The 13251-nt window shown below is 43.9% G+C and overlaps 1 protein-coding gene across 1 annotated transcript in view; it reads left to right on the top strand.

Annotated features, from left to right (window-relative positions):
• The first annotated feature begins 296 nt into the window (after positions 1–296).
• Positions 297–13251, top strand: part of LOC126484597 (uncharacterized) — a 51689-nt gene continuing 38734 nt past the window's right edge. The window contains exon 1 of the mRNA XM_050108160.1: positions 297–345. Within this exon, the coding sequence (XP_049964117.1) occupies positions 340–345 (6 nt within the window). The 5' untranslated portion in view covers positions 297–339. The remainder of the gene's footprint in view (positions 346–13251) is intronic.

Genomic DNA, 13251 nt, shown 5'->3' with positions numbered 1-13251 from the left:
AGGCGAAACAGTTGTACGACAGCATTTATCTAAGCAATGTGGTACTACGGCATTCACGATTGGAATGCCAAAGAGTATTAAGGCAAATTTAAAAGGGAGCTGCGATAGTTCTCTTCAGAAAACGGGGCGTCAGCTATTCCGCAGGAAAACATTGAATGAGGCGGCATCGACCTTGTTAATGTTCGCGGAGTCGACTGACTAGGCGGCGGGGGAGGGGCATGGTCAGCTGCCAGTGGGAGAGGAGGGGTGGGGGAGGGGGAGAGGGGGAGGCAACCTTATATAAGGCACCGGCCGCCGCCGGCCGCGACACTGCACGTCGTTCGGCGCCGCAACGGGACCATGAAGGTGAGTGGACACGCTAAAGTGCCGCGCCGCGCTCTGCGGGGGAGTTGCCGCCAGTCGGGTATCGGGAACGGCCTTTCGCACCTGGAGGTCACACAGTCAGCACTAGCTTTCACTCTCTCCGCCAGCGTGAATGTGCCCCGCAGACGTTCGTCAGCGTCTAGCTCAGAACACAGAGTGTGCAGTTTAGATATGTAGTAGATCTGCATTTCAGATGTGTTCTCATCCTTAACTTCCCTAAGCACGTTCGCTGCTTTCTCGACGTCCCGCATTATCATTCTACGCTGCCCGTGAGCTGAACTGGCTGCCCTACGACGTGTACACGAGCGCAGCAATGGATAGACGAGGGAGAAGCTTCTCGTTTCCGCTGCTGCAGGGCCTTGGAGCACGTCGCAAACGCAAAATTTCTCGTTCCCGGAGACTTCAATGCTTCAGCAGAACAGCAACATTACTTAAGCTCATTGTCTATAGTTGGGGTCGTTAGCTGCGTACAGTGAGTTATCTATTTAAGAGGATCACGTTTTTATCTTAGTACGTCAATTGCAATCGGCCGTATTAAACATGTCTACAAAGGCTAAATGGTTCAAATGGCTCTGAGCACTATGGGACTTATCATCTGACGTCATCAGTCCCCTAGAACTTAGAACTACTTAAACCTAACTAACCTAAGGACATAACACACACATACGTGCCCGAGGCAGGATTCGAATCTGCGACCGTAGCGGTCGCGCGGTTCCAGACTGAAGCGCCTAGAACCGCTCGGTCACACAGGCCGGCTACAAAGACTAGATTAGTTGTAATATTCCATGTGCATTTCACACGTATCGAGACCCTTAACTTTTCCAAGCACGCTCGCTAGTTCTCGAAGTACCGCATTATCATTCCACGCTGTCCGTGGGCTGGTTACCAATTGGCGGCTTTACGACGTGTCCAGGCGCATCGGTAGATTATCTGAAAGGAGGGGAGAGCGAGGCGTCTGTTTCCGCAGCCACTGTGAGCTGGATCACGGCACGAGTGGAAAATTTCTCAGCCCCGGAGGCTTGAACGTCCGAGTAGAAGAGCTGCATTGCCCATTAAGCACGGTGTTTCCAGCTGAAGTCGTTAACTGCGTAACAGAGCTGGTAAACATATGACGGAAAGTAAGTTGGGCTCTCTGGAAGTTATCTGTATTAATGGATCGCTTTTTGATCTCATTACAGTCCCGCCAGAGGTTCGAGTCCTCACTCGGGCATGGGTGTGTGTGCTGTCGTTAGCGTAAGAGTTAGTTTAAGTTAGATTAAGTACTGTGTAAGTCGAGGGACCGATGACCTCAGCAGTTTGGTCCCATAGCACTTCACACACATTTTTTTGATCTCAGTACGCCAATTACAATCGGTAGCATTAAACGTGCCAGATTAAGGTAAACTTACAGTCGTGTGATTAGGGCTAGCCGGTAACCTCCGTTCCCAAACATGCGATGGTCTGTGCATAACGTGGAGCATATTGCCATAAGAAACAGCAGGAGTATCAATATGTAGCGTGAAAAAAATGAAAAAAAATTGACTCCGCTATCGATGAAATAAAATCGGTCAATCAATGAAATAAAAAAAATAAATCAAAATAAAGAACATTACAACTTTAAAGAAATATACGCTAATATTTTTAAATTGTTTATTGTCCAACACAATCACATACGATTTCAAAAGTATTCGGTCATCGCCAGCCATCGTCAGATCATAAGAATATTCAGAAGATCACTTGAAAGTACACTGAGAAAACCGCGTGGGAAAGGCGGTTTTCCCAATGTGCTTGCGAATGATCTACTGCTACCTGTTATGATCTGAAGATGTGTGATGACGACCAAAACCGGTAATTTACTTTGGACATGTTATATGATTGTGGCGGACAATAAACCAATATAAAAAGATTTTTAAAATCGCAGAGCTTTACGAATTATCGTTCTTGCCGGTATTAATTACGCTCCAAACTATAATTAAAGGAATAGCAGAGGGAAAAGATTGCAATTACAGACCTAAATACGAGTACATAAGGCAGGGCGTTGATGATACGGGATGCGATAGGTGTGCTGAAAAAGAGAAAACAGTTGACAAGCTACAGTAATAGAGCGCTGCATCAAATCTACTTTAGTACTGGTGACCAAGGAAACAACGTCAGCTGTAACTGAGTAAGTCATTACGCACGTAACCGTCATTTTACAGCAGCGTAATTTTCAAAAGATGAAGCTACACGCTAACTGTAAGATTATGGTTCAGGTGCGTGCTGATTCGGTACAATGCACTTCTATACTATTTATAATTCTAAAATCTGTATGAGATGTTACCTATAATCTACTTGCTCTTCCAGCTGTGTAAATGAGTCGTTGTTGATCAGCATGTATCCGACATCATGAATACCTAATATATTCCAAAACGCCGCTCATAAAAACGAGATGTACCGCTTCTTGCCCTCGAGTTATAATGGTGATAAAAAGATAGGGACAAGTGCTTCGGACAGGCCTTGGGCAAGGGACGATTTTTATACCCAACAGAAGGATCATGTTCCTGTAACTATCCTACAATACAGAGTAAAAGTATGAATGTTACAAACATCCCCCTGCTTATGCAAACGGTGCAAATCGGTTTTTTCTTTTTGGATTTAATGTGGTTTATGGTGGTCTTGATGGAAATTATGGATGCACAGTTGGTTCATGGGTGGTTCCTTGGAAAACCCAGCAAAATGTTTTTTTTTCTATTTTTCGCCGTCACCAGCCGAGTATTCCAAGACAGCATTTTTGCAGTATATTGCTAATATCCAAATATGGAACAACCTTGAAAATATTCGTGATATCCTTATCTGTTTCCAGAACGCAGAGATACAAAGGTACACAACTTCCACACGTAAAATCCGTTATGAGGTGAAATCAAAATATTAACTAACCTTGTAAAACAATAAACAGGTAGCCAAGATCGCAGGTACACTTTTTATTCCATGACTACCGGTTTCGGTGAAACTAAAGCCGCCATCATCGGATCTTAGGACACGTACAGGTTACAACATCGAGGCAGACAATAGTGATATTAATAGTTGCCTATAACTATAATATCATCATTGTTTGCCTTGATGTTGTAACCTGTACGTGTGCTAATATCCGATGATGGCGGATTTAGTTTCACCGAAACAGGTAATCATGGAATAAAGAGAGATCCTGCGATCTTGACTACCAGTTTATTGTTTTACAAGCATCTAGATCGCTCCCACATGAGTACAATGTGCTCCCTACAAAACATATTAAATAACCGCAGAAAATTGCTCAAATTGTAACGGTACATTATCTGGGCATTTATGTAGGGGAGCCATCTCCCTATTTTCAAAAATGTTTATACGTTATGGAGAAACACTGCAAAAACTTGTTTTATGGTACCAGAACCCGAGTCGGCAATGCACAGCAAATGGCTGTAATTTTTACGATTTATTCTTAATGTGCCGATCTTAAACAACCTTGAAACTTTTCTAGACGTATTTATCCGTTTCCGAGATAGAGGTTCAAAGTTATGCTACATGCAGTCGTAAAATACAAGCTTGAGATGAAAAGGTAGTTTATACAGCGACGTGGCACAGAGAACAGAGAAATATGCTATATAGAGCCTCCGATATCATTTGGAAACCCCTTGTTGTTGTACTGAAGTACATACTAATTTTTTTTGCACGCAAAATGCGGTCTGAGGTGTAAAATTAGTTTTGCGTTATTTCAATTTCTCACAAGTAAACTAAGAGGGTCACTCCAAAAGAAATGTACACTATTTTTTTAAAATCCATCTTTTATTCTACATGTTTGAAAGTTTTACAGTGTGTAGATACATCCTTCAGGAACAATATTTTCACTTCTCCACATAATTTCCATCTCTCTCAACTGCCTTACGTCATCTTGGAACCAGCGCCTGTATACTCGCACGGTAAAATTCTGGACCAACCTTTTGGAGCCACTGTTTGGTCGCGTGTCCAAGGGAGTCGTCATCTTCAAACCTTGTTCCACGAAGAGAGTCTTTCAGTTTCCCACGGAGATGATAGGCACATGGAGCCAGGTCAGGACTGTAAGGCGGGTGTTTCAATGTTGTCCATCCGAGTTTTGTGATCGCTTCCATGGTTTCTTTGACTGACATGTGGCCGTGCATTGTCGTGCAACAGCAAAACATCCTGCTTTTGCCGATCTGGTCGAACACGACTCAGTCGAGCTTGAAGTTTCTTCAGTGTCGTCACATACGCATCAGAATTTTGGTGGTTCCACTTGGCATGATGCTCACAAGCAAGAGTCCTTCTGAATCAAAAAACACTGTAGCCATAACTTTTCCAGCAGAAGGTGTGGTTTTGAATTTTTTTTTCTTGGGTGGATTTGCATGATGCCACTCCATTGATTGCCTCTTCGTCTCTGGTGAAAAATGATGGAGTCATTTTTCATCACATTTTACAATTGTTCGAAGAAATTCATCTCCACCATTCTTGTACTGTTCCAAAAGATCACTGCATACCGTTTTTCTTGTTTCTTTGTGAGCCACTGTCAACGTCCTGGGAACCCACCTGGCACAAACCTTTTTTAATGCCAACACTTTCAGTATTCTGCAAACACTTCCTTCCCCTATACCAACGTAGCTTGACAATTCGTTCGTTGTGATGCATCTGTCAGCAGTCACCAATTCGTTAACTCTCTGCACATTGTCTGGAGTGTGTGCGCTACGAGGCCTGCCGTTGCGAGGACAATCCTCTATACTGCCGTGCCCGCTTTCATCACGTAACCTGCTTGCCCACCGACTAACTGCACTGCGATCGACAACAGCATCTCCATACACATTTTTCAGCTTCTTGTGGATGTTTCCCACTGTCTCGTTTTCACAGCACAGGAATTCTATGACAGCACGTTGCTTCTGACGAACGTCAAGTGTAGCAGCCATCTTGAAGACATGCTGTGACGGCGCCACTCACGGGAACAGGTTGAACTAAGTTTTAAAACAAGCGGGAAGGATGTATCTACACACCATAAAATTTTCACACATGCAGAATGAAAACTGTATTTTTACAAAAATAGTGTGCATTTATTTTGCAGTGATCCTCGTATCTAAAATTTATGTGCCACTACGTTTGTTTTATTGCTGCTGCTGGGAAAAGAACGAAACCAGTGAAGAAATGCTCCCCTCAGAGCACAGAACATGTGAGTACGTCCCCTTTTTTTCTTTTTTTTTCTTTTTTCTTTTTCTTTTTTTTTTTTTTAAAAAAGGCTGACTGCAAGTGGAGTGCGAGCTGCCTCATTCATGGTTGTGTTGTAGAGAGAGCAAAGGAGACAATGGTCGAGTGGCAGTGTGAGAGGGGGAGAGAGGCACAGTGGCAGTGGAAGATAGTTGACAGGAACAGGACAGTGCTAGGAAAGGAGTGAAGGTGATAGCGCTAGGGGGGGGGGGAGACAAAGAGAGAAAGAAAGTAGAAGGGGGCGAGAGCCAGTGATAATGAGAACAGAGTGTATAGCAGTGATAACGACGAAGAAGGAGGCAATGACAGTGAGAAGAGGCAGCAGCCGTAGGGCGGAGGAAACGAGATATTAGTAGTAACAGAGAACAAGAGGGAGGTAGTGAAAGGAGACTGTAGTAGTAGGAACTAGAGTTGCATTCCATTACGTTCGCATCTGACTACAGCGTCAGTTGCTCGCAAAGCGTCTCTAGTGCCGTGTGCTAGAATAATCCTGTGAAATGGAAGTGCTGTACCTGTTTCTGCAGTAGTGCAGCCAGAAGAAGATCCACAGCTAGAGGAGTTGAAAGAAGAATCAAATGAATATCTTTATAATTTGGCACACCTTACACTGTTTTCTAATATTCTTTGAAATAAAATTGATAATTCGGCCGATTATGAAAAAAAAGTACACGAGCAGGATTCGAACACGGTACCTCCAGCGCCGTAGCCGTGAACCTTTACCGCTGCGCTCGGAAGATATGTAATGTTGCGGGTATACAAAGCGGGCAATGAACTTCAAAGTCGATTTTCTCAAAAACCAAGGCCCGTCTCTAAAAAAAAACGGATAGCCAGGTACTCAGGGTAAGTGCCTCTACAACATATTTGAAGTGCATCAAAATCCTTGATTTACAGTATGTTGGGTCCCCTTGTGAACGTAAACAAAGAAGAGCAGAAAGAGTTAACAGAATCTTCCGTTGGTTCTTGGTAGAACAACATTATAATAAATGGCATTACTCATGCCATACTTGACTAAGCGCATTGTTAGAGGTTGCTTCCTGTCAACTGAAGGCTATGCTACATTCCTAGTTGACGTCCAGAGCAAGAGTCGCGACTCGCGGGTCCAGCGATATCTGTTACGGACCGCAGACGATACTGCAACCCCTAAGTGTGGTATTTGATGTTCATACCACAGGAGTAATCATTAGGTGCGACCTAAAGGGCAATGCCCACACAAAGCAGTTAGTAGGAAAAGCACCGTGATTCTTGGAACAGTCAAGGGAAATGTGGTTCACACACGAATTAAGCGACTTTCAGAACAAATTAGAGAACAGTTGTTCGACTGATTCATGAGTGTTGTTCCTCAGTCTGGGACGGTTACCTGGCTGGATTAATAGAGACGAGATACAAGAGCGTCGCGTTTCGCCACTGGATCGTCTAGTCGGTGAGAGATTGTTGTGGAGATATTCGACAGACTACAGCAGCAGACGCTGCAAGAGAGGCGTGGTGCGTCGCAGAGCGGTTTACCGCTGTCATTCCGAGAGAGTACGTTCCTGGAAGACTCTGGAAACAAATTACTTCCACTGACATACGTACGTCTCGCTAAATGACCACAATCAGAAGATAGGAGAAATTGGAGCTAATACAGAGCTTCACGAATGGAATAGAAAAGGTAAAACAGGTAGTGTGGCACCGGAAGTGTGCTCCGCCACGCACCGTAGGGTGCCCTGCAGAAGTAGATGTAGTTGTTACACCCCGCTGCATAATTTTTCTACAATCAGTATTAAGTGGAGAATTTAGAGACATTGTTCAATCCCTACGTATCGGTGACAGTATTCAGCTGATTACAACGCGCACAGAGGCATTCAAACAGCCGTTATTCCACAGTTCTATACGCGATTGGAACGGGAAGAACTCGTCATAGGTAGAGTTGCGCTCTACCAAAGCACGGTTCGGTAGTTTTAGTACAGTACATAAACGACGTAGTAAATGGTTCAATTGCCGGTAGTAGTTGGCAGCATTGGTCGTGAAAGGAAAACGACTGTACGCCAGAAAAAGTGGAAGCCGACAACTTCTCTTTGTTTTTTGTTTATTTGTTTCTTTGTTTTTCCCATAACTAGAACCGACATGGCTCAGCGTTAGACCATGGTGTATTTTATATCCTTACAAATATTTGCATTTTATAAGAAATAATAGGTAGTTGATCACCTAACATTTGCGCTCTTATGTAACCAAGACAACTACGTACTTTTGATACAAGCACAGTTAATATGTGCAAACATTAAAAATCTATATAATTATTGTTATTTTGTACTCAACAGAATGTTCATCGTGATAAAAGGCGAGAGTTCCTTGTTATTACTGCTAAGTGCGACAGTGTTGAATAACAGAAATATGTTTTATATAAGCCTGACGAAGTACTGAAGCGGTGTTCGACATGCTTTTGTTTAGTGCTTTTATTTTTTTCAATTTTATCTTTCTATGGAGGAAACCGCATTTTCTAGCGCTATGTGATAAATCTGCATGATTTTCTTAAAATTAATTTTTACTGTAACATCCATCTGCTTCACGTTACAAATCAAAAATTTTCGAACAAAACCTAAATTAAGGACTGACAATTTCAATTTTGCTGCTTATTTTTGAGTAACAGACAAGAGTACAACTATGTACAACAAAAATGTTCCGTAGATTCGTGGTCCTTTATACATTCTCATTTCTAGACGGTTCACCGCTTCTGTCTTCCAGAGGAATCTAGTAAGACACTGATCGCATATGTGAACAGAGCAGTCGATACGAGGTAACGTCCGACAGATATGCAACACACAGGCAACGCGAGTGCAATCATAACTGGCCAAGAACAAAGGGACAACCACCCTAGTCTACGCTGACTAGCCATCGGTAGTTATACAACTCTACTCGTACGAAATAGTGGGATGTACCCTCCGCCACGCACTTCACAGCAATTCGCAATGTATGTATGTGGATATAGATGATGCAGCATCCTTTGTAGGGGAAGATGTCGACAGCAAAGCGGGCATGGTAATGGAAATGAGCGTATGGGATTGTTGGCCGGGAGGTCCCATCCGGGGAAGTTCGTGGTAACAAAAGTGCTTTTTGTATTGTGATGTCACGCAGCTGCTGTTACCCGGAACCAGTGAGATACACGGGCCCTGAAGGTCTTAAACGAAATGTAGCGACCGTCTCTAGCTGTGCGTGATTTACTACTTCAGCCCAGTTTAATACTTCGCAGCTGCGCGTTTACATACACTCGAGCTATAAAAAACATATGACACAGTTAAGAACTTTCGTGAGTACCTTTTCTCTGACATACTAGTTTGCCGCCTGGCCCCGGACGTAGCCGAGCGTTCGCGATGCATATTGAGCAACACAACTAAGTAGTATGACGTCACAAACTTGTTGCGGAGGGGAGGGGGGGGGGGGGGGAGTGCGTGTATCTTGTGGGCCCCGGCCGCTACCGCTGATTCTGCTACATAAAAGTTTAGCCAACGACAAACGCCGGATGAGGAATTTCACGGCCAAGTCTGTTTATCCTAGCAGCTGCCGTTGCCTTGAACGGAAACACAGGCGATAGCTTCAAGCTACAGTAATCAGTTACGACTGTCCGCAGGCTGACAGATGGATGCGAGGCGTCAGCAGTTACCGCCAGCCGCCGCTTAGCAGCCCGAGTCGCCAGTACCGCAGGGAGGACAAAAACTCTTTCATTGTTCACTGTCGCACTCAACGTTTGTTACCTAATAGGATACATCAGCTCTGCTAATAGCAAGCTTGAATTTCCCTTCTATACGCGTACATATGTTGATTGGCATACTCTCTTTCAAATTCTGAAGGTCGCAGGGGTAAAATACAGGGAGCGAAAGGCTATTTACAATTTGTACAGAAACCAGATGGCAGTTATAAGAGTCGAGGGGCATGAAAGGGAAGCAGTGGTTGGGAAGGGAGTGAGACAGGGTTGTAGCCTATCCCCGATGTTATTCAATCTGTATATTGAGCAAGCAGTAAAGGAATAAAAAGAAAAATTCGGAGTAGGAATTATAATTTGCAGTTCGTCGATGACATTGTAATTCTATCAGAGACAACAAAGGACCTGGAAGAGCAGCTGAACGGTATGGACAGTGTCTTGAAAGGAGGATATAGGATGAACATCAACAAAAGCAAAACGAAGATAATGGAATGTAGTCCAGTTAAATCGGGTGGTGCTGCGGAAATTAGATTACGAAATGAGACGCTTAAATTAGTAAATGAGTTTTGCTATTTGGGGAGCAAAATAACTGATGATGGTCGAAGTAGAGAGGATATAAAATATAGACTGACAATGACAAGGAAAGCGTTTCTGAAGAAGAGAAATTTGTTAACATCGAGTATAGATTTAAGTGTCAGGAAGACGTTTCTGAAAGTATTTGTATGGAGTGTAGCCATCTATAGAAGTGAAACATAGACGGTAAATAGTTTAGACAAGAAGAGAATAGAAGCTTTCGAAATGTGGTGCTGCAGAAGAATGCTGAATATTAGATGGGTAGATCACATAACTAATGAGGAGGTATCGAATATAATTGGTGAGGAGAGAAATTTGTGGCACAACTTGACTAGAAGAAGGGATCGGTTTTTAGGACATATTCTGAGGCCTCAAGGCATCACCAATTTAGTATTGGAGGGCAGCGTGGAGGGTACAAATCGTAGAGGGAGACCAAGAGATGAATACACTAAACAGATTCAGAAGGATGTAGGTTGCAGTAGGTACTGGGAGATGAAGAAGCTTGCACAGGGTAGACTAGCATGGAGAGCTGCATCAAACGAGTCTCTGGACTGAAGACCACAACAACAACAACAACAACAACAACGTGTACATATACACTACGTAAATTATTGCGAACTGTATTGCTCATTTTATCGATTTTATATCCTATTCCATTCACTTACCAAGCGAGGGAAAAACTACGATCTACGAGCCTCTGCACATGACTTAATCTCTCTTACCATATCCTCACCACCCCAATGCGAGGTATACAAAGTAGCAGTAGAATACTAGCTGAGTATTCCTCGACTATAGGCGCTTCAAATATACCCAAGAGGGTTTATGGATCGACATCTACATCTCTACTCCGCAAGTCAGCTGAAGGTGCATGGCGGAGGGCACTTCTGCTACCACTTTCATTTCCACTCTTTCCTAGTCTTTTCACGAATGGCGTAGGAAAAATGATGAGCGGTAAAGCTGCGTATGACATCTAATTTTCTCGTCGTGATCACTTTGCGAAATGTACGTGTGGGAAAGAAAAATCTTGGCCGACTCTTCTTGTAACGTATGCTCTCCAGCTTTCCACAGAAAACGGTTTCGTGGTACTTAACTCCTCTCTTATACCGTCTCCCACTGGACTTTGTTGAGCACCTCCGTAACGACCTCGCAACGAGTAGCTAAACGATGCCGTGACGAAAGACGCCGCTCATCTGTGAATCTCGTCTATCTCTTGAATTAGTCCAACCTGGTATCGGACCCAGACCGGTGAACAGTAGTCAAGAATCGGTCGAACGAATGTTTTAAAAGCCACTTCTTTCTTGGACGAATTCCGTTTCTGCCAATGAATCTCATCTTGGCATCTGCTTTTCTTATGTTTTATGTGGTAGCCAACGGCGTTGCCGCAGTGGCAACACCGGTTCCTGTCAGATCACCCAAGTTAAGAGCGGTCGCGCTTGTCTGGGGCTTGGATGGGTGGCCGTCCTGGTCTCTGGAGCGCTGTTGGTGAGAAGTAGCCGCTCTGGTCACGAAAACCGACAAACGACCGGGAGAGCGGTGTGCTGACCACGTGCAACCTCCATATCAACATCCAGTGACGCCTGTCGGCTGAGGATGACTCGGCGGTCGGTCGGTACCTCTGGGCCTTGAAGGCCTGTACGGAGGATTTTTGTTTTTGTTTTTTATGTGGTTGTTCCACAGATTTTAGAGTGATTTGTCGCCTATAGCGTAATGGAAGTGTAGTATATCTCCTCGCCACTTTATGCGCAACACTTTGCATGTATTTATGTTTAGGGTCAACTGCCAGGCCATGCACCACTCGTCAATCCCATGCGAGTCTTCCTGTTTCTCACTATAGTCTTTCCTCTAGTACAGACAACAATATCGTTCGCGAATAGTCTCACAGAGACTCGGCCACTGTCAAGTAGATCGTTAATATAAACTGCAAATAGTAGTGGCCCTACAACTCACCCTTTAGCTACTCGTACACTCGTAACTCTACACACTCTAAGAAAAAGAAAAAGAAACAAAAAACGAAAAGGACGCACCACGAAGGAATTATGAGAAAGAGATGGATGTCGGTAAATGTAATGTACAGGTACAGACAAACTGATGATTACAATTTCAAAAAAACTGGATGATTTACTCAAAAGAAAGAGCTTCATGAATAGAACGTTGGTTGTCATCCGCGGCACCGTTACAGCATATCGGTACGACGACGATATTCTATTCTACTCCCCGTTTTGTTGCCCTTCGTGACAAGCCATCCTGGGCTTACATCTTAGCAAGATAATTCCCTCCCGCACACGGCGAGAGATTCTACTACATAACGTAATAAAATGAAACAGCTACAGCCATCGTTTTAATGGTATCATATTATGTTACAACCATTTCCGGTGATTTAGTACACCATCTGAATGCCTGAAGGTGGTGTATCGGGTCAGTTATTGGTTGCAATATAATAAAATAACATCATAACGACAGCTGTAGGTGTTTCATTTTATTACGCAATGAGCGGCTGAAGTCCCGCAGGCCATCAGTCAAAGGTGTGGAGAAACAAAAACTTTGTACTGCTCAACTTTGTGCTTGCCAAAACCTACCTTGGCCACCACGGTCGGCAGATCTCTCCCCAATGAAGAAGGCGTAGAGGATTATGGACAGGGCCCGCCAAGCACCTCGAGATTTCGACGATGTAACGCGCCAGTTGGGTGAAATGTGGCATGATATCACTCACGAGGACATCCAACAACTCCGTCAATCAGTGTCAAGCCGCATAACTGCTTGAATAAGTCCCAGATGTGGATCAAAGCGTTGTTCACTTGCTCAGATTGAGAAACCCTTCCTCTTGAATAAATCATTCAGTTTTTCTGAAATTGTAATCATTCGTTTGTCTGCACATGTATATCACATCTACCGATTACCGTCTCATTCGGATAAGTCTTTCGTGGTGCTTTTCTTTTGTTCTTTTTTCTTTTTATATTTTTTGTCTGACAGTGTATTTATGGATTCTGTCCCGTTAACACGTTGAGTTCTGCATGGAAGAAAGTCCTGAGTCCAGCCAATATCTGCTCCCATATTGGGAAAGCTCTAATTCAGCTCACTAAAATACAGTTTGGAACAGTACGGAATGCCTTCCTGAAGACGTGGAACACGGCCGCAACCTGGAAAAATTGGAAATTTGTGGTAAGATCTTATGGCATCAAACTGCCAAGGTCATCGGTCTCTAAGTTTACACATTACTTAATCCAACTTAAACTAATTTACACTAAGGACAACACACACACACCCATGCCCGAGGGAGGACTCGAACCTCCGACGGGGGGAGCCGCGCGAACCGTGCAGGACGCCCTAGACCGGGCTACCCCGCGTAGCCCGCAACATGGATAACGATGTCTACGGCGATATGGATCTCGTGAAGGAATAGAGTCAGCAGAGTTTCACAAGACCACTGTTTGCGGATTCTCGTT

This window comes from Schistocerca serialis, chromosome 6 (assembly GCF_023864345.2).
Source record: "Schistocerca serialis cubense isolate TAMUIC-IGC-003099 chromosome 6, iqSchSeri2.2, whole genome shotgun sequence".
In the NCBI taxonomy this organism is placed as follows: Eukaryota; Metazoa; Arthropoda; class Insecta; order Orthoptera; family Acrididae; genus Schistocerca; species Schistocerca serialis.
This window is presented reverse-complemented; position numbering and strand designations above follow the sequence as displayed.